Source organism: Hesperophylax consimilis, chromosome 28 (genome assembly GCF_061612785.1).
Source record: "Hesperophylax consimilis isolate HC1 chromosome 28, BYU_Hcon_1.0, whole genome shotgun sequence".
NCBI classification, from domain to species: Eukaryota; Metazoa; Arthropoda; class Insecta; order Trichoptera; family Limnephilidae; genus Hesperophylax; species Hesperophylax consimilis.
In genome coordinates this window covers 23,577,726-23,602,431 of record NC_142863.1, presented here as the reverse complement: position 1 = coordinate 23,602,431, position 24,706 = coordinate 23,577,726, and the positions used below count along the sequence as shown (strand labels likewise).

General features: G+C 34.9%; 1 protein-coding gene across 1 annotated transcript in view; it reads left to right on the top strand.

The window, feature by feature from the left end:
* The window catches only part of LOC149410399 (uncharacterized), an 892,605-nt gene extending 881,521 nt beyond the window's left edge, over nucleotides 1-11,084 (top strand). The window contains 1 exon segment of the mRNA XM_089648756.1: nucleotides 5,815-11,084. Coding sequence (XP_089504882.1) covers nucleotides 5,815-5,884 — 70 coding nt within the window. The 3' untranslated portion in view covers nucleotides 5,885-11,084.
* The last annotated feature ends 13,622 nt before the right edge of the window (nucleotides 11,085-24,706 follow it).

The following is a 24,706-nucleotide window of genomic DNA, read 5'->3' as shown; positions in this document are numbered from 1 at the left end:
AGCACAAAAGAACACGAATTGAATTATTATTTACGATTTGTAATTATTTTAAGATAGGATGTTTGTTGTCAGATTCAGGAACAGATCTTTTCAATTTTATTTTTGGCGGTTGAGTAAATATCGATAAATTTAGATTTCTGAAGGTTGGTCATACTGGGCAAAACCATAGACAATTACGACAATGCATACTATATTTAAAGCGTGATTTTTTTGTATCTATGAAAATACCCACATTTAGCGTAGGCGCGAAAAGCCCTGGACATTGCTGCGATTTTGTATGAATGGAATTGAAGCCAAATCAAGGGGGAGAGAAAATTGCCTGGCAGCCATCTTCTATGACTAACTTTTGAACTGGTCTGTATGAAAATTGGTGCATAATCCATTACATTCTGATTATATTTTGTTGTTTCGCTATAGAAACTTTGCAATACCGAACCGAAATCTTTATTAAGGTTATATTGAAAATATATACAATAAAATGGTATTAAAAACAATGTTATTTTATTCCAATTATTATAATTTATGTGTCGGTATTATAAGGGCACTGTTCAGTGATACACTCCAAGTTGGCATGATTTCTAGTGTCATTTTACAGTTCAATCTAATCTAACGATAAAAATATAAAAATAATATTATCAATTTGAAAAAAATCTATCTAAAACAAACGTTCATATTCCGTAAGCCGTTCAATCGTCGCCATCTTTATTCGTTTGTTTGCGAAAAGTTTCAAATGCTACAGCACGTTTGGGTGTATTTGAACACGCGTTTATATAAAACAATCCTTACAATATTTTCAATTCCGGGAAATATTAAATCCTTGACACATCCGCAGACATAATACCCGGCGCGTGACGGGACGTTTTGCAGCTTCCAATCTGTGGAATATAGAAAACGGCGGGAAACTATAAAATGTTTACGCTATGCATTGCAATCTCCCGCGAAAATTTCAAGCGGCTAGATACGCCTCTGCTCTTGTGAACCTAAAATATTATAATAATGGGTACCTAATTTCAAATGATATTTAAATACCTACGTCCATTTGAATTTAGATTTTGTTTTCTGTAATGAATGATTAAATAAAATGAATTAATGAAATGTAATCTTGGATGTGGAAATTAACCCACTCACTTCCCGACATCAAATCAAGCTGAAACTCGGTAAATATACTCGTTGTCGATGGAAATGCATTCTTTCAACTTTTAGTGGCACTCACGCATACACACGCGCACGCACACGCATATCTCTGAAATTGGATGACATTGAAAAAAATTACAGCAGTTAACATACGAAATAAAACTCAGTTCCATCTATTTAGGATTTCCTGATCAATACCATCCAATTCCGGCCTTAAAAAATCATTAATCATCTCTCGATAGCGCAATCCATTCACCGTAACTGTTGCTCCAGCCTCATTTTCGAAAAAGTAAGGTCCAATGACTCCGCCGGACCATAAACCGCACCAAACAGTCACACGTTGAGGATAGAAAGGCTTTTCAACAATAACACTTAGGTTTTCCGAGCCCCAGATGCGACAATTTTGATTGCTGACGAAGCCACCGAGGTAGAAATGGGCCTCATCACTCAAGATGATTTGCATTTGATTCACTCAAGTGAATTTTAATAATTTCAATGCGTTGTTGAAGCGTGTATCGTTCCATTTTTATTAAGTGCGTAGTTTCTACTTGTCAAATGTCAAAAAATGACAGCTTCAAAAGTACCTTCACCCAGTGGCGGCCGGTGGTCAAAATATGTGGGGGTTCACCGGATTACAACATTAAGTCATAAAATAAATTAAATAAAGGTACATACCTATTTATAAAGAAGTTCTATTCTCTGTTCATTTTGTTTAGCAAAGACCTCTATCAATGCTTAACACTGATAGTGCGTTCAGTCTGTCCTGGCTCAACGTGTTAAAAGATTTTATTCTTTTTAACGTTGAGAAACATCTTTAGCTTTCAACTGAGGTCATTCCAAAGGTCACGAATGGTGCACAAAAGTTTTAGTAATTTCACAGTCTCGGGAAAGTCTTCTAATAAACAAGTACTATAAAAAAGTTGTAAAATTGATAAAGCGCCGTTAGCTTTTGAAAAATCGTCGCGGGCGTAAATTGCACAGAGTTTACCTTTTAGGTACTGAACTTTATTTAGGAAGTCATACGTTTTAAGCGTCACATTGAAATCATGTTCTGGGAAATTTGACCTGTATCGATTTTTATTAAATGGCTCATTATGGTGTTTACCTTAGGCACGGTAGCCTGAATCCAATTGCATTCTGATGTCAACTTTTCCTAAAACCTTTAAGCTCAAAACTTTTTGTAAATGTAAATGATAAGAATTATGTTTTTTGATTTTTTCAGAAAGGTGAGTTACATCAGTAACACCGCTGATTGTCCAAACTGAATCAACATCGTAAATTAAACACGTAAAACAAAATAAACTATTCAATTGATCACATGCACAGAGCTACAAGCTTTGTTATACATTGTTTTGTTAAATGATCGAGTAAACTTCTTCGATCCAGATTTGCACTCTTATTTTATTATCAGTTCGGGTTTTAGGTGGACCGGCATTTTTTATTATCACTTTGTTTTCAAAACTCGACCTATTATTCTTAATGTATTCCACATTCAAACTCATTCTTAATTTATACGTTGAACAAACACAAAAGTAATCATAAATTAGTATAACATGCAATTGATATGCCTTATTAATAATTGATATACAAGATCGATATAACCTGCAATTAAACTTCAAAACTTTCTCAGAGTAAGAAAAGTTTTAAATTCAAGAGACAATGCCTGGCAACGGCGAGTACTGACTGAACTGATAATAAGTAATCTGACCATCACTCATCTCTTAATGACAAGTTTTATCCTGTATGCTTGTATCGAAGAAGCGTAACATTCGCTGAAAAATAGCAGATGGTAAATTGAAACAACGATATCGACAATAATATCAAACATACGCGTTTTAGTTTAACTTTCTACTGAATAAACCGTTCCTTCTGATGTGGTGGTAAAACTCCGAACGCCGTTCTTGATATGGTATTATTTGCAAAGAATAGTATGTAATGGTATGGACCCACGCTTTCGACTGTTCCACAGAATATGCGACAAAGCAGTTAAATTTTGGATCGCAATCGAAAACGAACTGCTACGAACATAGGCACAAGTCAAAGTCGGTCTGCAAGTTAAGCGCGCTTAATAAGTAGGTACCTTTTGAATGAGATATTATAACCGAACCGAGTTTCGTATTGTGATTAGCCATGTCGGAAATCTTGTTGGTTGTTCGGCGCTCGGGAGCACATATTAGCTGGCCGCCACTGCCTTCACCTCTTAGTGGAAAATCCTGTATACATAAGTATAATAGTAAAATAACTTTGTTTTTTTCGTGTTATTTTTTTAAGATAGTACCTACTTAGGTATAATTCTAATATCACGAATATTTAGAGATTTTCGCGGCCAAATGTATTACCGTGTTTTATTTTTGGGGTATCACGCCGTGTTGCGCTTCCTCCTTCTATGGCCAAAGTTTACAGCGTCCATCGCACTAATTTCGGTTGTGGGTCTGTCACTCTGTCAGTGATTGTAACTTTAGTTCAATTAACTCGAATTTGTTTTTGAATTTGAGTGTCATTTTCAGAATGGAACTGATTTTGTAAAGATTTCAAACAAGCGACCCAGTACCTATCTATAATGTAAAATTTCGATAGAAAATTATTTTAATTGTCATTTTCAAAATTAGAACCCATGTATCCAGAATTTAGACTATCTACCGGGTCTGCGTTAGCATAAATATATATTTTTAAACGATCATCCATTAACCTTCTTGACCGTGAAACATTTCATATGTTTTGTAAATGTTATTTGCTGAATTTTTAAGGTGCCAAGGCACTAATAATACCTAACACCTCAGTTCTCATCGACTTTGAGGTTATTTTTTACAAAGACGGCGCTACACAAAAATAAAAATAAGAATCATAAGGAAATGGTTATAAGAAGAATTTCTTTCTTTTGAGTTCTTGAAGAGATTTAATAAATAAAAAGGAAGACAAAATATTAATGCTTTATTATACATGAACGAACCAACGAAACAACCCGTTACCATGCTACCGATATGAACTTCTACAGCTGTTTTGCTGTGAACAGCTGTACCACTGTTATCCACTGATAATCACATATATCCTCCAGTGCTCCATATAATTCATACATTTTAAGTTTTCCCCTCGTGCTTGAAATACGCTTGGATAATTTTTGAACGTGTTGGCATGCCTTGTCAACTAATTAGGCATGTTTTCACAAAAAACAATATTGTTTGAGTATTAACTTATAAAGGTTAATTTTTTATTAAATAATTCTCCACAATGGATGGCTTCCCTACATTTCAGATAAAAATTAAAGTACCTATTTACAAATGCATGTTGTACCTACATATATTCGAGCGCCGGCTGCTCGGACCTGCCGGCGCATGTAGCCCCTCGTAACGAAATGTTCACACGAAAATATAACATAGTACGAGAACGAGAAATAATAAAACAAAATGGCGCCGTAGCTGCGATCGGCGAATCCCTCAGCGTCAGTCATGAAGCATCGAGAAGGCGTGCATGAATAAATATCCCATTGAAGGAAAAATATACTAGAAGGTTATTGGATACAAGACCTGGAAATGTGTGGTGTGCGCTTTATACGGCTGTGTTTTAACCATGGTTTTAACATATGGAATAATATTATTATGTTTTCCTGGTTGTCAGTGTTGCCACAAATCTCTTTTCAGTGGCCGACGTATTATTCATTTTAGTAATGCTATCACTAGGAATATCATTCCAGGGCATGGACTTAACAAGCCCTGGACGTGAGGGGGAAGATGTATGAAAATAGCAAAAAAACATAAGAAATTATAACTGCATTAACAACACATAAATAAAATAATAACAGTTCAATATGCACCACTTTGTATACAAATCAGTTCAAAAGTTAGTCATTCAAGATGGCTACCAGGCAATTTCCCCTTACCCTAGATTTTGGCTTCAATTCCATTCATACAAAATCGCACAGACGCTCTGTCCAGGGCTTTTTAGGTCCATGTGCCAGGGCTTCTACCAGAGAGCAACTTGACGAACTTAAATATCTCATATGCCTAAAATACCAGCCTTATTTTATACCACAAGTTAGGTACTCATTAACCGGCTTCACCTGAATTTTGAATCTTTTAAATTTTGAACCGAAACAATATGGTGCCGCCAAAACCTACACGAAGAAAAGTGAGTATTGCTAATTTATTAAAAATCTCTTCAAATTGTTGATAATCCGGTTAAAATAGGGGTGCAGGCCTTTAACGAATAAAATAACAGGTTTCCTGATAAAATTCTTGTAAATTTCGAATACATTGTCACGATGTCGGAACACATGTTTAGGAATCCTGTTAATTCATTCGTTAAATGCCTGCAATCCAGTTTAAAACCGGATTACCAATAATTAAAAGAGATTCTTAATAAATCATCAATACTTATTTTTCTCCGTGTAGACAAAGTTCACGCCTTGAACCCCTGCTAAAAGTGCTAAACCACCAAGCATAACGAACCACGGTGACCTATGATAGCAGGGGTTTTGGTTATACAATAAATTGATATATTATATGCAGGCATAAATCAATTCTCAGAACCAAACGCTCTGACAATTTAGATAGATTTTTTCTCCAAATAAGGGGACCAGTAAAATTGAGACTTCCGATCATGTTTTAGTATTATTTGTACCTAAAACATATAAATAAATATTTTTGTCTGATTATTTATTAAAACTGTTTCTATTTGTTACAGACAGACCCTCGTTCCTCTTCTGAGAGAGGACTACGTCACAGGTGTGGGGGTGAACATCAACTTGGCGTAAATCTCCTGCGAAACTTCATTCAACAGTGTCCTTACAACTACCAGACACTTTAACCCTTTCACTGCGATTGTCCAGAACTAATTTTAATGTGTTTCGAAAAAAATCATATGTAACATTGTCTTCAAATGGGCAATCTGCACCATTTTGTTTCTTTGACATTTGAAAGATCCCCGTTGAACGCCTATTCTATGTTCGTTTCAATTTTATAACAAATTGTGATCAACTGACAACATCTGCACTCAGTGAGTGCGCTTTCCATATTGAGCATTTGCAATGCTTAGTTATCAATACTTACGTCATTGATGCGATTGACGATTGCTAATTGTTTTTTTACTGAGACATTTGAAGCGATTGACAATCAATTGAGTCTTCCCATTGGCGGGGGGAATGGTGTGTATTTTGATTGAAGAAGCGAGCGCCATTGACAAAGCTGAGTGATGGTTTTGCGGTTTATCGGTCACTTTGGAATTGAGTTTCATCGCGAAACGAAATTTGTTTTACTTATAAATGCATTACATCGCTATAGTCCAATTTATGGAAAGTAAAATCAAAAGATTATCACTGTATTCGCATTAAGTAGTTAATGTAAGGATGGAAATAATAACGGGTCAATTGAAATTCCGTCAATCGTAGGTACTTCAAAGCACATTTTCAATAAAGTAAAAACACATGGAAAATTTACATTATTGATCGTCTCCGTACAGTTGTACTTTTCTATTCAAAGCTGAAACAGACATAGAATCAGCGTTCAACCTTTCAAAAATGTACAAAAAACTAAATGGCGCTGATTGACAATATGAAGACAATGTTGCATTTGAAGTTTTGTTACATCTATGTTTCCTAGACCTACTACTTTTGCCAAATAAATAAATACTTAACCCAAGATGTAGGTGCATATGCGATAGCGATTATAATAGGTATTAATTTACAGTCGCTTTCACTAATCGAAATTGAGCGTATGCTAAGTTAAAAAGAAATACTTTTAGCAATACTTCCTAATCCGTCTCCTTCCCTTCCCCTCTATATTCATGCCTACCACACATCCCCATATGTATGATGTATATTTCCATTTAAACAATTTGTTACATAACAGATTAAAGCGGTTATGTAAAACATTAAAACAATAATAAATTACAAAAATTTGAGGGAAACTCACAGATTTTTTACTGTCGAAAAAAATTACCGTAATGATTGTATTTTTTTTAATGTTTTAAGAATAATTTTAATGTGTCCTTTTTGATTTTCCGCCAAAGTAACATGTTCGTTTTTTTGTGAAAATGGAGTCAGTAGTGTTTTCTACGTAGTGATGATGTTGTAGCCATTTTCAACCGTTTAGGAATGTGCTGTTTTAGATCGTTTTATAATCAATAATTGTAAATGAAAAAACGAAATTATTGCACATTTTTTAGAACGATGACCAGAATTAGAAAACTTAACATTAAATGTTCCATTTATTTTTTTGTGAAAATGCTACGTATCAGGTCACAGGTACCCAACAAACTTTAAATTGTGTTCCCTGAGTTAATTTGGAGTGAAAAAAGTTGCCTGTAGCAGGGTCAAACCGGATAATAAGTGCAACAAATTTATAGAGTATCAAAAACACAAATATTTTACATTGAAACTCGTTGTGAAAGCGACAAAAAAGATATTTTACAACAAAAAATACAAACATTGCAGTAAAAAGGAATCAAACTTTTTTTACTTGAAGTAAACTGAGTTGAAGGTGGAATGAAAATTAATATAATCCTAATTCGATGTTTTTACAAGCTCAGCTTTTACAAGTTTCCAAGAAGGTACATATTTTATTATGGCCAGGTATATCAGTTGATTTTAAGCTCGATTGGAATGTCAAGCGTAACGTGGCTTAGAGCATAATCCGTATATAGGTCGTAAGTCAGCAATATTACATGTATTGTCTATGATTTTAATAGAGGAACATGCTTCTTTCTCTTTGTAAAATCAAATTACTGTCTACGTGAGTGGTATATTTATGCTCTCTACTATCATAGAGATCAAGAGCTTTCAAAATGTCAAATGTTTTAGGCTGGTTTAATTTAAGAGTTGATTTTCCGATAAGTCAATATCTCTCATCGTTCTATGAATATAACAGTCCCTGATAAAATTAGGCAATTCATATAAATTTCTCACGTAAACGTCATATTTGATATTTGATACTGCTAGCGCTTCGACATCTAAAAAGGGAACTATTCTGCGGCTTACCAAGGCTTGACGACCGATTTAGCCCGCTCAAATTTGAGCGGGGAATGATGGGGAGGGATACGGACCAACTGATATACCGGGCCTATGTAATGCATATGATTAGATTGTAAACAGTTTAAACCATTGTATTGTTTTAGTGTGCATACTGTTTGTGATTATGTTGCCAAAGAAACTGTAAATTTAGGTGTTTCAAAAAAAAATAAAAAATACATTTTAAATTTTTTTTACATTACATTATAATGTAGCTGAATGTTGTCTTTAAATAATATATTCATTTTAAACGAGCTTTTACGATTAGTAGCCAAAAACAACAGCAAAAAATGTGTTTTAGATTTTTGTATATAAAAATAATTTTATCTTTTTTGCCATTTTTATTGACAATATATTTAATATAGATGCCTAAATTGATTTGTTTATTTTTAAATGGCGTACGATTTATAGTGAAAAAACGATGTAAATAACACTTGATGTCGAAATTTTAAATTAGCTTATCAGTGGTTTTAATTGAGATTAAAACAATACATCAAGTAATTAGTTACTGTTATGAATATAATATTAATTAAGTTAGATGATAATATGTGCATATTTTTATATTACGTTAATAATGCACCATAATGTGTAAAGAAATTCTTGAGTTTAAAATAATCACAAAATTATCTATTTGATTGTTATTACTTTGTCAGTGAAATTTGAATTGCTAACTTTATGTTTAATGTTATCAAATCATCGATGTATTTTATTCTAATAATATTTATGCGAGTATCTGTCACACCATAAAATAGTTGGTACATTGTAATTATGAAAAGTAACTAGTTGGTAAAATGAGTCAATTCTTAAAGTAAGATGACAATTTAAAAAATTAAATTAAATTCATTATAAGTCACTATTAAATAAATATTAACTTAGCTATTTCATGAATAATAATAAAATTAATCACTAATATGCAGAATCGAAGACCGCATTCAAAGTACATTTTTAGTAAATCAAAAATGGCTTAATTTGTGAATATTGATTTTTACGTCACCATTAATCAGCATCCTTGTAATTATTGAAAATCAACGATTTATTTATAAAAGTGAATAATGCCATGTAAGAATCTACTTCGAATTTGAAAGAATTAAAGCAAAATTCGAATCAATTTGAAAGTTTGTACCATCCCTTTTACACTAATTTACCAGTTTACCAACATGAAAATAATTATTGGAAAATATGTGGGTAGGTACCAAATCTACAACGTTTCGAATAACTGGCTACCAAGTTTTTTTACAATTTGACAGTTAGGTAAAAGTTCTGGGTTTTCTCTTTTTCTTTCTTTTTTTAAATGGTTTTATATTTATATCGCACGTTTGAGATTTAATTTGATTTTGACACTGTTTTATATGGGCTGGGTTTATCTTGCAATGGTTTCTGGCATACTACTAAATATGTCGATCTAAGTATATTGATTTATTTTACATTGTGCACAATGCTCATAATGCTCATAATTACTAACACGCACTCCCGAGATTTAAACTTACAATAATATAATAGTAAATGCATTATTTACTTGTAAAAATATGACTTGAAAATTACAGTGAAAGATGTAATACGATTTTCAAAAACGTCATTTTATCAAGTAAAGTAAAAATTCTTCGAATAATTTTTGGCAAAAATAAAAACTAAACACTTAAAGGGTTGTCCCAAAAATAATGCGGGACCAAATGCTTTGTGTTGTAAAAAAAATAAAAATCCTATTGTTAACTTTAAAACTTACACATCGATTATTAGTGGTGTAGGATCTCATTAGTTTCACATCTACCATCGTATGGAGAGGGTAAGGTATCGCAAATGTCCAACAAAATATAATATTGCGCATACTTGTAAAACTGCTGTCAACAATTTGTATTTGTAACTGCGGATACAACGAATATGTTGTGTTTACTAAAATTTGTCCGTTGATCCGTTTCACGTTTCAAGTTCTAATTGTTTTTATTTAACCGTGGATAGCTAATGTTCGTCAAAATGACGTGCATCAAATTTAAATCTACCTGTATCTTTTGAATGCTTCTGCCGAGAGTATAGCTGGCACTCATCTTAGTGGCTGCTAGACTCGTGCGCAAAGCCGCTGTGTTTAGTTGGTTCTTTCATTTTTGATAAATCACAACTAAAATCTGCTTTTGTACAACGCTGCCTGTATACACGCTTTTCAAATTTGGTAGGTATGAAACCGATAAGTGACACGATTCATACTAAACACCACGAATTTTTGTTATTTGTTTGTGAAAAATTATTTTTACTTGTGTATATCGAATATTTGAATGTTTTTTTTTCTGTAAACCTACTAACTTTAATGTAGATACAATTTATTAATATTACATCATATATGTAGATCTAAGTACGCTAAAATTTGCATTGCTCTAAAAGAAACACAAAATAAAATAAAAATTATTTTAATTTTTTTCATAATAATCTTATATTTAAATATGAAAAAAAATTTAAGAAGACATCTATCAAAACGAGAAAAAGTTAAATTGTAACAATGGTTGATAAATATTTACTTCAAACCTACTTACACATAAGATCTAAGAGCTTTCAATGATTTAAAAAAACTACATTTGAACGCATGCTGTAAATGCATACAAATTATATTTACACCACATAATATATGTTTTTTGTAATTTTTTTAGGACGCCATTTTGCACGAAATCTCAACACGCCATAAAAAATAATGGCCTCGTTTTGTACAATTAAGATACCATTAAGCATCGTAATAATAAAATAAATAAATTTTCTAAAAGTTTATGCACCTTTTTAGCCAATAAATTATTATACTTGCACAAGAACTGTTTATTTTTAAATGTACAAGTACATAAATACTTTTAAATGTACAAGTACATATTTGAAAAATATCGTGTGAGTAAACGATTATTAACTTATGAAAGGAAGTCGGTAGGGTATGTAAAAAATAACATGTTAAGAATTGATGTACCTTTTTTCTCAATGTGACAAAATGTAAATCTTATTATTTGTAAAATAAAAAACATAAGACACAAAAACGACATTTTGACTACAAACCCAGTCCCAGTCTTTGTCACTTCAACAGCTCAGGTTGCTGTATTTGTTGACGTGGAACGATGTAACGCAGAATAATACAAGAAAATCTAGAAAAGGGACAACTTTCCATATAATCGTTATGTGAATGTAGACAGCTATGGCCCGAAATATCAGTTGATTTTAAGGTCGGCTTGGTTGGAAAGTCGAGATCGCAAGACTGTATATCACCAGTATTGCATGGATTGTCTACGCTTTTAATAAAGGAACCTGTTTCTTTTTTCTTTCTAAAACCAAAATACTATCTACGTGAGCAGTAGGTATATCTATGCTTTCTACTCTCATCGGGAAATCAACGCGATCTTTAAAAATGTCAACGACGACGGCAGTTTATTTTATGAACCGAAAATATCAACTTGTTGCTGATACTAATTTTAAATAGTATTTGTTTTGATAGGGTTGTGCATTATTCGTGAAATTAACCGCTGAAAACAAACTATTATGACGTTGAAACTTTTAACATCCTTTACCAGACTATTTTAGATTGATAATCAAAACATAAAGTCAATATTCCTCATCGCTCGACGAATATAATAGTCCATACATATAAATTTAGCAATTTACGGAAATTTCGGAGATATGGAAGTATTCAATTATTACCTTACTTTAAAAATTTGATTTAAAGTCATGCTAGCGCCTCAGCGTCTAAAAAATAAACTATTCGGTGGCTTATCGAGGCTTGAGCGGCAGATTTAACGGCCGTTGTTCCCAACTTTTCGAACAATCAATCTCAGGCTCCGATCAACCAAGTGATTTGTGCAGTAACGTTCGATTCGCCTGTTTCCAAACATCTTTACGGTTGATTATCTTAAATACTGTAATACATAAACCCGTATTTAAAAAAAACATATGTATTATGTTAAAAAGTGTTACCTTGACTTAAATGCCACCGTGTCTTGGCTTCGCTAATAGTGTTCACTCTGTCGACATTTTTTATAACTAGTCATTTACTGAGGTAAGTTTAATCCAGTAGTTTGGCTTTCTTAAATTGGTTGATCGCTCAGTCATCACCTTTCCGTTGGAAATAGCTTGGTGTTGCGCGTTTGAGCAGTGTTGAGCCAAAATTTCGGCTCGACAGATGAACAGTAGGATTGGGAACAACGGCCGTAACTGATTATACTGGACCTATGTGGTTTTAGAGTAAGGAACTTCAGTAAAAAATATTATGGCTTACAATATACATACCTATATTCATGTAGATGAACAAAAGCCGATTCTGAATATATATGTGTGGTTGGCGGCTTTAGAAGCCCCTACTCACCATCCGATTTGCAGAACAACTCGCAGAACAGCATGCTGGGGTTCTGAAAATTGGATGGTGCGTAGGCAAAATCGCCAGCCGAATTATATTTATTCCCTTTGTCGGGTCGTCGGAATAATAATAATTCAGTTGGCGGTTCAACATGTTCTACTGCAAGTTATTCTGAAAATCAGATTGTGAGTAGGGCATTTCTGGCGACATATGGAGCATTCGGAATATACGCGAGTAGTTCATTAAGATGACTGTGCACAAAAACGGCGCCATACAAATCATCCAAATATTATTAATATTATTTGTTCTGGTTTTGTAAGCATAGCAACTTTCATTTGTCGATTTTGTTTATGTAGGTATCTTTTTTCAGTTTTGGAGAAATTATTACATAAGTGTCTTCATGTCCTGTTTCATCTTTGGAGATTCTGCGTGGAGGGTTCTTTTAAGGAATTGAAAAAGAGGGATTTCTGGGAAGGAAAAAAGGTGTGAGGGGTGGGTAGGAATCTAGGGATCAGTTTGTCCAGGAGTGACGAACGAATGATCTATTAAAGGGTCTCCCCAAACCAGCATCTCAAGGCAGGCGCATCCTGAACACACCTCAACCGATGAACCTGAGTACCCCTGCTAAATTACCAAACCTAGCAAACCACTTGGGGTGACTTATGGCAGAGGTGTTGGTTATCCAAAACATGGTTAGCGGGGCGGCTGTACCCAAACCCGCGTCCCAAACTGTATGTAATCTGGATTAACTAATGTTCCGCTTGTTCTATGAGTTTCCGAACACCGTGTGTGTTGTGAAAAAGTTAATTTTTTTTTGTAAATATGATAACACTGGACTGGAGTAGCTTACTAGACAACGAAGAAAGGAGACTGTGCTAGGTCGTGACATCTCATATGTTTTTTTTAAATAAAAAATACGTCTGGCCACACTTCGAAATCATACAAGGGTAAAGTGAACAACAATTCCACCCTTACTTATTTAAAAAATAAATAACGGAGTACTATGATATAATATTTTAACAATTAATATTATTTAGCGTAATTTTATAACCGCAGTGTATTTAAAGTAAATAGTAAAACATATAATAATTTTTCTATAATAAACTAAAGGGTAGGTAAATAGAGTATTAATCTTTAAAAAAATCACTTCCAAGAGTATTCTTTGCTGTAATTTATAATCAGGGTACCAGAACCAGGAGTAGGTCTAATACTAATTTTGGCGCCGCTTGTCAAAACCACTGCTATTAATAATATTCTAGTGATTTGTATTTTTGTGTAGCGCTGTTCTAATCATTTATTTCTTGGATATTTTGTATAGCGCCGCTTTTGTGAGATGCACCCCTCAGGGGCGCTTTACAGTTGATGCAGGTATTACAAAAATATAAATTTTACGAAAAGAAAGTTAAGTAAAATGAAGTACAGGAACAGGTGACACGAAGATATAAGATAGAGACTCTGCAGCAAGAATCCTAGCTGGTGAAGAAACTGGACCAGCTGCTGCTGCGAGAGAGTCCACCGCGTCCACGAGCACGAGGTTCGTCATCCCTCCAGGTATGTGTCTGCTGCTAATAAAGAGCTGACACAATATCCTCACATAGATACCAGACCATGGCAGCACCGCTGTTACGTTCGGCGAATCCATCATTCGTCTCCATATAATCTATAATCCTGTTCATGGTGATTGCAATAAAAAGCGACGGTTGGGGTAATAAATTACCCTGGGCATAGCGAAACACTTGCTCGGACGAAGCTGCGTAGAATTCCGTTGAAAACATCTGGCGTACAGTTACCGACCCTCGTCCCACGTTCGTTCACCGCGAGTCGAATATTTTTTAACAAGATTTTCAATTATTCACTTTTATCCACACTGCACTCAAATCACATTACTGTAAAGTTCTAATAACTGGTTGTTAAGTTTATTTAAAATGTTTTAAGTGATTTTTTTTAAATAATTTCAAGGGATGTTACTACATTTCCCTAGAAAATACTAAATAAAAACAGAACGGTTGAAGGACGCGTTGGGGGACGCGTCCGACTGCCGTGAAGGGTGAAAAATTATCTCAAGGGTGACGCCTTAGGTTAGGTACCAACCCAATTTATTTTTTATATCGATGTATTAGAATTTTTTAAACAATATTATTTGGCAATGCGAGCCGCACTGGATGGTTACACGTGCTGAGCCCCCATTTTAAAATTTTATGCTACAAATTATTTGCAAATAAAATTAATTTTATTGAAATGTTAAATGAAATATTAAGAAATAAAATAAAAGAAACAAAATAAAAGAAACAAAATAAAATAAATTAAAAGAAATATTGTAAAGTAAAGTAATGAAATTAAAATTAAAGGTAATTACAAAAACTATCATTATTATTATTATTACTCTTGCTTGAGAGATTTAATATTTACTCATTTAGATGAAAAAAATATTTTATCTGAACAACAAAAAGGTTGTCGCAGAAAACATAATATATAATATATACAGGTATATAAAGAACAATTAGTTATTGATTCTGTAATTCTAAAACAGATTTAAACTCGAAAACGTAATTTACATACTTGTCATATAGACTACCAAAAGGCTTTCAATAGTGTCCCACACTCGTGGCTGGTCAAAGTATTAAATATATATAAAATTAACCCCATTATTATTAGCTTTTTGGAAAATATTATGTCCTTTTCGAATACCAAGTAACTTATCAATTTAAAAGGTAAAAACATAGTAATACCGGGCATTTAAAATTAAAAGAGGAATTTTTTAAGGAGACTCATTGAGTCCTCTTTGGTTTTGGCATTGAATCCTCTATCTAAAATATTAATTAAAAGCAAGTTTGGAATAAAAATTAAGGGTAATACTATTTATTATTTATGGATGTTATAAAATTGTTTTCGAATTCTGAAAAAAATTTAGAGAAAATGATCGAGGTAGTTAAAAACTGTTCAGATGATATCAAAATGACTTTTGGTTTAGATAAATGTAAAGCGATCCATTTGGAGAAAGGCAAAATTGTAGATGGGGACGAGAGTATATTTAGAAAATTACAAATTACTAGTGTGAAAAGGGATGATGTATGTATTTAGGGGTGACCGGATAAATCATCACAATGATAATTATCATGAATTATAATTCATCACATCTTTAAAAAGTCATGGAAAGTGATGAAACAAAAACTTTATTAACTGGCTTAAGTAGGTAAGGTTAGGTTAGGTTAAAAAAAATTCATCGTTTCTAATGACATCGTTGAATTGTCACTGTGTTGAGTTATCATGGAACCGTATTTGGGATACCCACAATGAAATAGATTAGACTATACTAGTATTAAAAATGATATTATGATTAAATTTCAAACTAGGATCAGGAAAATTTTAAAATGCAATTTATCTGCTAAAAATTTAGTAAAAGCAATAAATACTTGGGCAATACCTCTATCGACGCACTCATTTAGCATAGTTAAATGGTCCAATACAGATTTAGATAACTTAGAACGATTAATTAGAACTACGCTAACAAAGTTTAATTGCCATTATCCAAATTCACCATTAGAATGAATTAATTTACCTAGAAATTAAGGAGGTAGAGGTATAGTCAAAATAACTTCTTTGAAACATAATCAGAAATGCTAAGAACTTTTTTCCATAAGAAAACTCATAGCTCAGAAATGCACAAAATAATTTGCAAGGCAGATAGAAACATTACACCTTTAAATTTATACGACGAGAATGCCAACATTTTTATAAATCCCAACCAGGAATTATTAGATTCCTGGTCAAATAAAATTTTACACGCAAAACACTTCAATTACCTCAACCAAACGTATGTTGACAAATTTTCGTCAAACAAATGGATGAGTATTGGAGAGTTGAGCGCAGAAATAGAAAGATTTATGCTTGCCATTCAGGATAGAGTCATTAATACTAAAAATTATAGGAAGCATATAATCAAAGATACAAATCAAATTGATGATTTATGTAGAAAATGTTTGGCTTTTCCGGAAACTATAGAACATATTATATCGGAATGTTCTATATTAGCACCCACCGAGTATACATTTAGGCACAATCAAGTTTTAAAAATAATTCACCAAAGTTTGGTAATGAAACATAACTTGATTGACTGCCGTAATATACAGTGGGTTGCCATATTAATAGGGACACCTACGGAAAATGTGTTTTTCACACTTTGTCTTCATAAAACACAGATGTTTATGATTTTAGGTGCGGTTATTATTATTTATTAACAAGGATATTGAATTTTGAAAATTTATAAATCGTTTTTGTCCTTAATCTGCAATTATTATTTTTTTTTATTATTTTTAAACATTATCGAACAAAAAGTTAATATTTCGTAATTTCGCCTTTAGCCGCAATAACAACTTGTACACGCCGTGGAATACTCTTAATACACAATTTTTCAGTATTCTATATTTAGGTCAGGACAATGATGCCACACCCGGATGAGGGTTTCGATGAGCTGTTGCTTCGTTGTGATCACCTCCTTGGCAATCTTCCTCTTGGTGAGCTCCTACAGGTTTTCAATAAGGTTCATGTTAGGGGAATTCCCCGGTCAAGGTAAAACCTGCACATTTTTTTCAGCAAGGAATGCAGTGACAGTCCTGGCTTTATGACAGGGTGCGGAGTTGTGCATAAAGACGTATTCCTGGTCACCAGGGAACCATTCTCCGACTTGAGGCAGTAATCGATTTTCCAGTATTTGTCTGTACTGATCCTGCCTCATAGTCCCTTGCACGATGTGGAGGCGCCCCATCCCTTTGGAAGAGATGACTGACCACACCATGATACTGGTAGGGTGTTTGATTATCTCTACAAGGCAGTCCGAATGAAATTTCTCTCCTGGACTTCGTCGGACGAACGATGATTTGTCCAACAAAATTTGGAATATTGACTCGTCAGAGAAGCACACCTAAAAAAGGCCATAATCAGACTAATGGAATTTTTTTAAAGCTTGAAAAGCACAAAAATGTTAATTACCATATTCCAGGTCTCTATAGTCATGTTTTGGTGTGCGTTGGCTCATTCCAGTAGTTTTTTCCTCATGTCTACTGTGAGGCGAGGTTTTTTAGCTGGCCAATGACCAATGAGGTTCTCCTCAACCAATCTCCTCTGGACTCTCCTTTGGGAGACTTCGATATCTTCTTTGTTGATCATCAAAGTCAGACGAGCCACACTCTTTTTGCGGTTTTGGAGACAGACGTCTTTGATTTTGCGGTCAGTACGAGGTGTAGTGATTCGTTTTCTGCCACATTTCCCACTATGATTCAATTCAAGGGGCAGGTTTTGATTGATTTTCTAATTTATTCTGTTAACCACAGACTTCAAAATACCTGTATTGGCTGCTATTTCCCTTTGGAAATGCTGATTGTTTAACAGTAGTGTCTTTTAGCGATGTGTAGGTTCAGCCGGATTGAGTCCTTGAGCCCGAGTCCTTTGCGGGAAGCGGGTCCTACTCCCACTCCTTTTCGTAATCAACCACTCCCAGAGAACTCGGTCTGGGACTCGGACCCGAATGCCTCCAATCAACGACTCCCAGAGAACCCGGACCCGAGAATGCCTCTAAGGACTTGGACTCGGACCCGAATGCCTCTAATCAACAACTCCCAGAAAACTCGGACTCGGGGTCTCGAACCCGAATGCCTCCCTCCACCACCGGCCTCGCGAGTCCTGCAGTGAGTGGTAAGTTCTGGTGGTGAAGACATCTTCTGTTTACCTGCTTTACAGTAAGTGGATGTTTTGTTTATTGTTTAATATCTAGTACTTATTGGAGTTATTTGGGGTTATGAGTTGCTTTTCTAAACCGATGAGCTAATTAGTTAAATAATAATATCGACTGACATTATTTTAAAGTTTTATTTTAATTATCGTTCACTATTTTTATTTTTTGTGTTATTAAAAATACAAATTTCAGTGGTGTCTGTCTGTGTATCCGTAACTCTGGTTCAATGAACTCTAGAATATGGATTTGCTTTGATTTTAAAAATTGGAACTGATTGTCAACTGGTATTGGAAAGATTCAGACAAGCGATAAATTAGGTACCAAGATTATTTTATTCAATAATTGTTTATTTAAAATGGCTATCTTTTGTTAAATTTTTTTAGCTATGTCGTAATAGTGTTCATTCGAAAGGCAAATTTCTGGCAAATGTTTATTTTTAATGATCCTGAGACATATATATGTATATATTTGTGAAACCAAAAGGAAAAATATACAAATCAAGTATATAATATACACAAATCCTACAATAATATATTGAACAAAGTGTGTATGTATTGTAAAAGTAAAAAAAAATGGACTGGAATAAATAGATATTAAAACATGTTGTTAATTGTTAAAATTTTAATAGTTCAATGCTGTACCTAACTACTTCCTGACTTTGTTTTTAAAACATCTCGCCTTTACTGAGTTTCATTTGATAGAGGCTTCGACCAAGTACCTTTATCTATATCGATGGACAGAGATTATGAAAACGACAAATTCTCAACGACAACCGAAATTTATGTTACTACATTTGATTTATTACTGCTTACGCGTGTGCTAAAATTATCATCTGGAACTTGGAACCTAATACTACATCCGTTACGGCCTCGCATTAGCCGTAGCCCAATCAGCTGGAACACGACAAGACACGAATGGATTTCGTTGAACTTCGCCAAAATGTAAACTGCACAACTCGCGACTCGGGTGCGATGGGTGACGGGATTGACTCCGTGTTCTCGTGTGGGTCCGAGTTCTTGTGCGGGTCCTTGTCCTGCTACGGGTCCGAGTTCTTTCGCGGGTTCTATCCGAGTCCGAGTGCCGAGTCCTTGGCCGGACCCGTGCGTCCCGGTAGTCGCCCAGTACCCAGTCCGCACCCAAGAACTCGGACCCGGGACCCACTCCAAGAACTCGAGTTCTTTTAAAAGGAAGCAGTCCTCGGATGCCTCCGGAAAAATGCAGAACTCACCCACCTCTAGTGTCTTTACTTCCGGACATTTTCTTGGGGACGTGTCTGAAGACCGAGCCATACTGAAAAAACAGAACATTGGACTCAATATGGAAAAACTATTCACTGAAATAAGATATGAAAAAAAAAATTACAAAATTAATAGATAACTAATAATTACTTACATTTTTGTACAACTAAACTGTTAAAACTCGTAAATATAATTATTATGTATATTTATTTACCAGAACTTCAATAACGCATTTTCACAAAAACGCTGGCCACGTGGAAAAAACCTTAAATTTTCGAGGGATGTGGCACTTTGCGAGTGTTGCCACTTCTTAAAAGTGTCAGTGGTGATACCAGTAACAAAAATGACGAAGGAATGGACATCATATCCAAGTTATTTAGAAGTAGAGACAACGTAAACATAAAAATCAGGAAATATTGGAACTGTCCCTATTAATATGGCAACCCACTGTAATACTAACTAACTAACTAACCATCACGCCGTTTCCCCGCAGGGGTAGGCAGAGAGGACGGACCGCCAAACAACTCGGTCTTGGCACACACTCCTTGCCTCATTCACATTCATACATCGTCTCATACATACTCTTCTATTATTCTGACTCTTGACATGGCCCGACTCGAGTATCTGATTCACTTGATCGTGCCATGTCTTCCTCGGGCGTCCCCGACTTCTGCTACCATTCACATTTGCATCATATATCCTCCTTACACTCCTATCTTCGCTCATTCGCTCTACATGCCCAAACCATCTAAGCGTCCCTTTCTTAATCTTACTCATTACGCTTACATCAGCCTTGCACTCTTTGCGGATCTCCACATTCCTCACACGATCAAACATGGTTTTACCACACATACGCCTCAGGGATCTCATTTCAACAGCATTTAATCTACTTTCATCCTTTCTTTGCCAGTTCCATGCCTCACTTCCATACATCAAGGTAGGTACCAGCACTCCGTTGTGGACTGCTAACTTCGCTTCTTTGGACAATTTTTTGTTAGCGCCTACGGCGTTTAGTCCTCCATTAACGGAATTACCTGCATTTACCCTTCTTTCGATATCTCTGTCAGCCTTCCCATCTCTCGTAAACATACTTCCTAAATACACAAACTCATCCACCTGCTCCAAGTATTCCCCATTCACAATTATATTGCACACTGTTTTCGTACTCTCTCTTTCAAACACCATTACTTTAGACTTACTTACATTCATCATTAACTCATTCTTCATGCATACTTCGTTCATCCTAGACACGAGAGACTGTAGATCATCTATACTATTAGCAATCAGCACCGCATCATCAGCATACAACAGGCAACATACTTTAAAATTATTCAAATTCGCGCCCAATCCCACCTCTTTCAATTCTTGCATACAATTATCCATGTATAGATTGAATAACCACGGTGACATTACGCAGCCTTGTTTAACACCTTTTGTGATATCAAACCACCCCGTAAAACCACCGTTTACCCTAACACATGCAACGCTTCCCTCATACAGAGACGCAATTGCCTGAATCAGATTCGTATTCACTCCATACTTGGACAACACCTTCCATAGCTTTTTCCTGTCGACTCGGTCGTATGCTTTTTGTAAATCTACAAAGGCACAGAAAAGTTTCTGGTTTTTTGCCAGAAACTTCTCAGTGAGCATACGCAATGAGAAGATCTGGTCCATGCACCCCCTTCCACTCATGAAAGCACCTTGCACATCCCATATTTTATCCTTTGTTTCCTTTCTTACTCTTTCAATCAAAATTCTACCATACAGCTTGCCAACTGAACTAAGCAGGCTAATAGCCCTATGATTCCCACATTCCATACGTGACCCTTTACCTTTGTATAATGGCATGATCACAGCCCTTCTCCAATCTAAAGGCGTGTAACCTTCCTTTAAACATTGGTTAAAAAGATTGCACAACCATGTGAGAATTACACGGCTACCTCCTTTAAAATATTCAGCAGCAATATTGTCAAACCCAACAGCCTTACCATTCTTCATACATTTAATCGAGCTTTCTATCTCATCCATGCTAATTTCGGTAACATTCACTCCATCGTCATTCATATCTGATTCGCCACTGGAATCACTGTCATTCACTTCGCTTTCGAAGACTTCCTCGAAATAATTCATCCATCTCTCTTTTATTTTTTCCTCATTCGTCAACATTTTTCCATCTTTTGATTTTATCACTTTCATGCTTCCGTTTTCTGGGCCACTCCGGGACCTTTTGACTTCTTTCCAAAACAACTTAATGTTTTCTTGGAAATGGTTTGTCATTTTCATTCCTTCTTCCTCTTCCAGGCGTTTCTTTCGTTCTTTCACTCCAACTCTTACTTTTTTCTTACATTCCTTATATACTTCTTTCGCTCGATACTTCTCTTCGCTGGAAGCACTGCCAGCCGCAATCAGACACAACCATGCTTTCTTCTTTTCTGAGACCAGTGCTTTAATCTCATCATCCCACCATGCATCACCTTTCTTCCTACCTTGCGTACTTATTCCACAAACCTCCCTAGCAGATTCACAAAGACATACTTTTATGTGGTTCCATGTTTCGTCTATGCTTAGACCATCCATTTCCTTCGCATTCAATCTTATCTCTGCACAATTCACATACTTACTTCTCACATTATCGTTTTGCAGTTTTTCTATTTTGACTCTTGTCGGAGCTGGTACCGTTTTCACTTTAGAGCGCCAACCGCGAAAGAGGTTTACTCTCGACACTACAAGAAAGTGGTCAGTTTCGACCTCAGCCCCTCTGAAAACTCTTGTGTCCTCGGTAACAGCTCTCAACCTAGAGTCAATTACTACAAAATCAATAATTGACCTCTCATTTCCTCTTTCCCACGTATATTGGTGGATACCTTTATGATCGAAGAAAGTATTCGACACAAACAGGTTCCACTCTAAACATACTTCAAGCATTCTGTTCCCGTTGTCATTCGTTCTTTTATCCCCAAACATACCTAAGACCGAATCAAATCCGTCACGTCTAATTCCCACCCACCCATTCAAATCGCCTGCCATTATAATCCTTTCGTTCATATTTTTTAGTCTCATTACAACATTCACACCAGTCCAAAAATCATCTTTCACTTCATCGCTTTCAGAATTAACAGGGGCGTAGCAAATAACAAGAAACACCCTTGTCAAACCGATTTTAAATCTGATCCACATTATTCTCGGACTTACACATTCATACTGCAACATACATTCAATCATTCTGGGAGACAGTAGCGCTGCAACACCTTGACAAGCCCTCTCCGTATCTGGTCTCCCAGACCAAATGACGAGCCTATCATTATGCTGCATTGTACCGCTACCTTTTTTCATACTCTCTGTTATACAAAGTACGTCCAAACATTTGCTCACCATAGTATCACACAGTTCGTTCATCTTTCTTTCCATTCCTCCTCTAATGTTCCATGTACCAATTCGACATTGATCACGTTCCGTCCTCCTCTTTGCGCCACCGAAGGGTTGGCGATGTGATGGATAGCGAACCTCATCGACATCTTTGTCGGCCATTCCCTTCCAAGTACTACTTAAACATCTTAATTATACAACTTATCATATCGTTACACACATAAAACAAATAATACATATTTATACGCTTAATATAACATTTAACTTAACAAATAAACTACCACTAAAAATAGTTATTTTATCACTATATAATTGTTTTAAAACACTCCATGTAGACAGCAAACCAAAGAGCGCGGGTTCATTCCGATTTCATCCTTCATTTCCGATGTCATTATTCCACGCGCGGAAGGGCACGAGCGGTGGGGAGCGGAGGTTGCGGCAGGGGTTGCATGAGTCGCCAAATGACTCTTTTCTTGTGCGGGTTCAGGGTAGATTCCGAGAAACGATGATTCTGTGGCCTAAGCAATGTCATATGGCCCACATTCTATAACGGCACTGAATAAGCACTGTATGCGTCGGACAGCGGGGTTTGCAGTATTGGTGCGGGTGGACGAGGGGCAAGGGGCAAGGGCCGAAGGGATGATCACATCTGGTGAATGTTCAAAGCACTGATCTCGTATTATAGGCACAGGAATTCACACATCTTAGGATTAACAAAATTATTTGTCACCTTTTCTTAAAGTCGTTATACGTCCACACTGGTCACAGTAAAATTAGTTTTTAGTACACTTAAGCAACTTAAATACAGTAAGGAACATTTATTGACACTTTTAAGGGCGGAATATATGAAATTTCACTTGTAATTGTCGAAGAAAGACGAGACCGACCAAAACGCGTCAGGCTGCTCCGAGAGCCCGACAAAAAAAGTCCCATACTATACTATGAATACGAACATAATGAATATGAATATACTATGAATACGAACTAAATTCATTTTTAGAAAACAAATTTTATAAAATATATTAAGATAAAACTATACTAACAGACCGAACGATTAGTCATAATAGACCCGATATAGTTTTACATGACAACATTTAAAAAATAACTTATATCATTGTTAATGAAAAAATAAGAAAATACATAGATTTAGGAAATGAGATAAAAAGAATTTGGCATTCTCAGACTATAAAAATATTACCATTTGTTATTTCGTCTACTGGCATTATACCTAGCTCTCTCATTAAATATTTAGGCATATTAGATCTATCAAAAAAATTATATATAAAAATGCAAAAATCAGTCATTTTAAATACATGTAGGATAACGAAGAATTTTTAAAATATTTATGCTGAGGGATCAGTAGGATTTATAGGCCCTGTTAGGAGTTCTACCGAGCCGAACCCTCTGATATGAAAATATTTGGAGTCGGTGAATTATTTTCCCATTTGATTTCTGGTGAGTTGACATGTTGTTTTTGTATTGTTTTGTATTTATTTTGCTTATATAATGCATTTGCATAATGTTGATTGACTAGATGATCATTTGTGGAAAAGTGTATGGAAGGGTTTAGTTTTTCCTACGGGGAAGATTTAACCCGGACATAAAGTCGGAAATTAAAAAAAAGAAATTTGTCCGGTTGTGTATTATATGTGTACTGTGAAGATAAAATTTTATAATTTAAGAAAAATATATATTGTAATAGATCCTTTTTGGTTGTTCAATCTATTTCCTAATTTTATTTGTGATTTTTTTTTTTTCATCATTTTTTGTGTTTAGTGTAAAATTGTTAAATGTTAGTTGTCTATAATTTTTTAATGGTTTCCATTAATTTTCAAATATAATATAGGTGTATTATTGTTGATATGTGTTTTAGCAATAATAATGAAAACAGTTATAAATTGGTAATTCAAAGTGTATTTAAC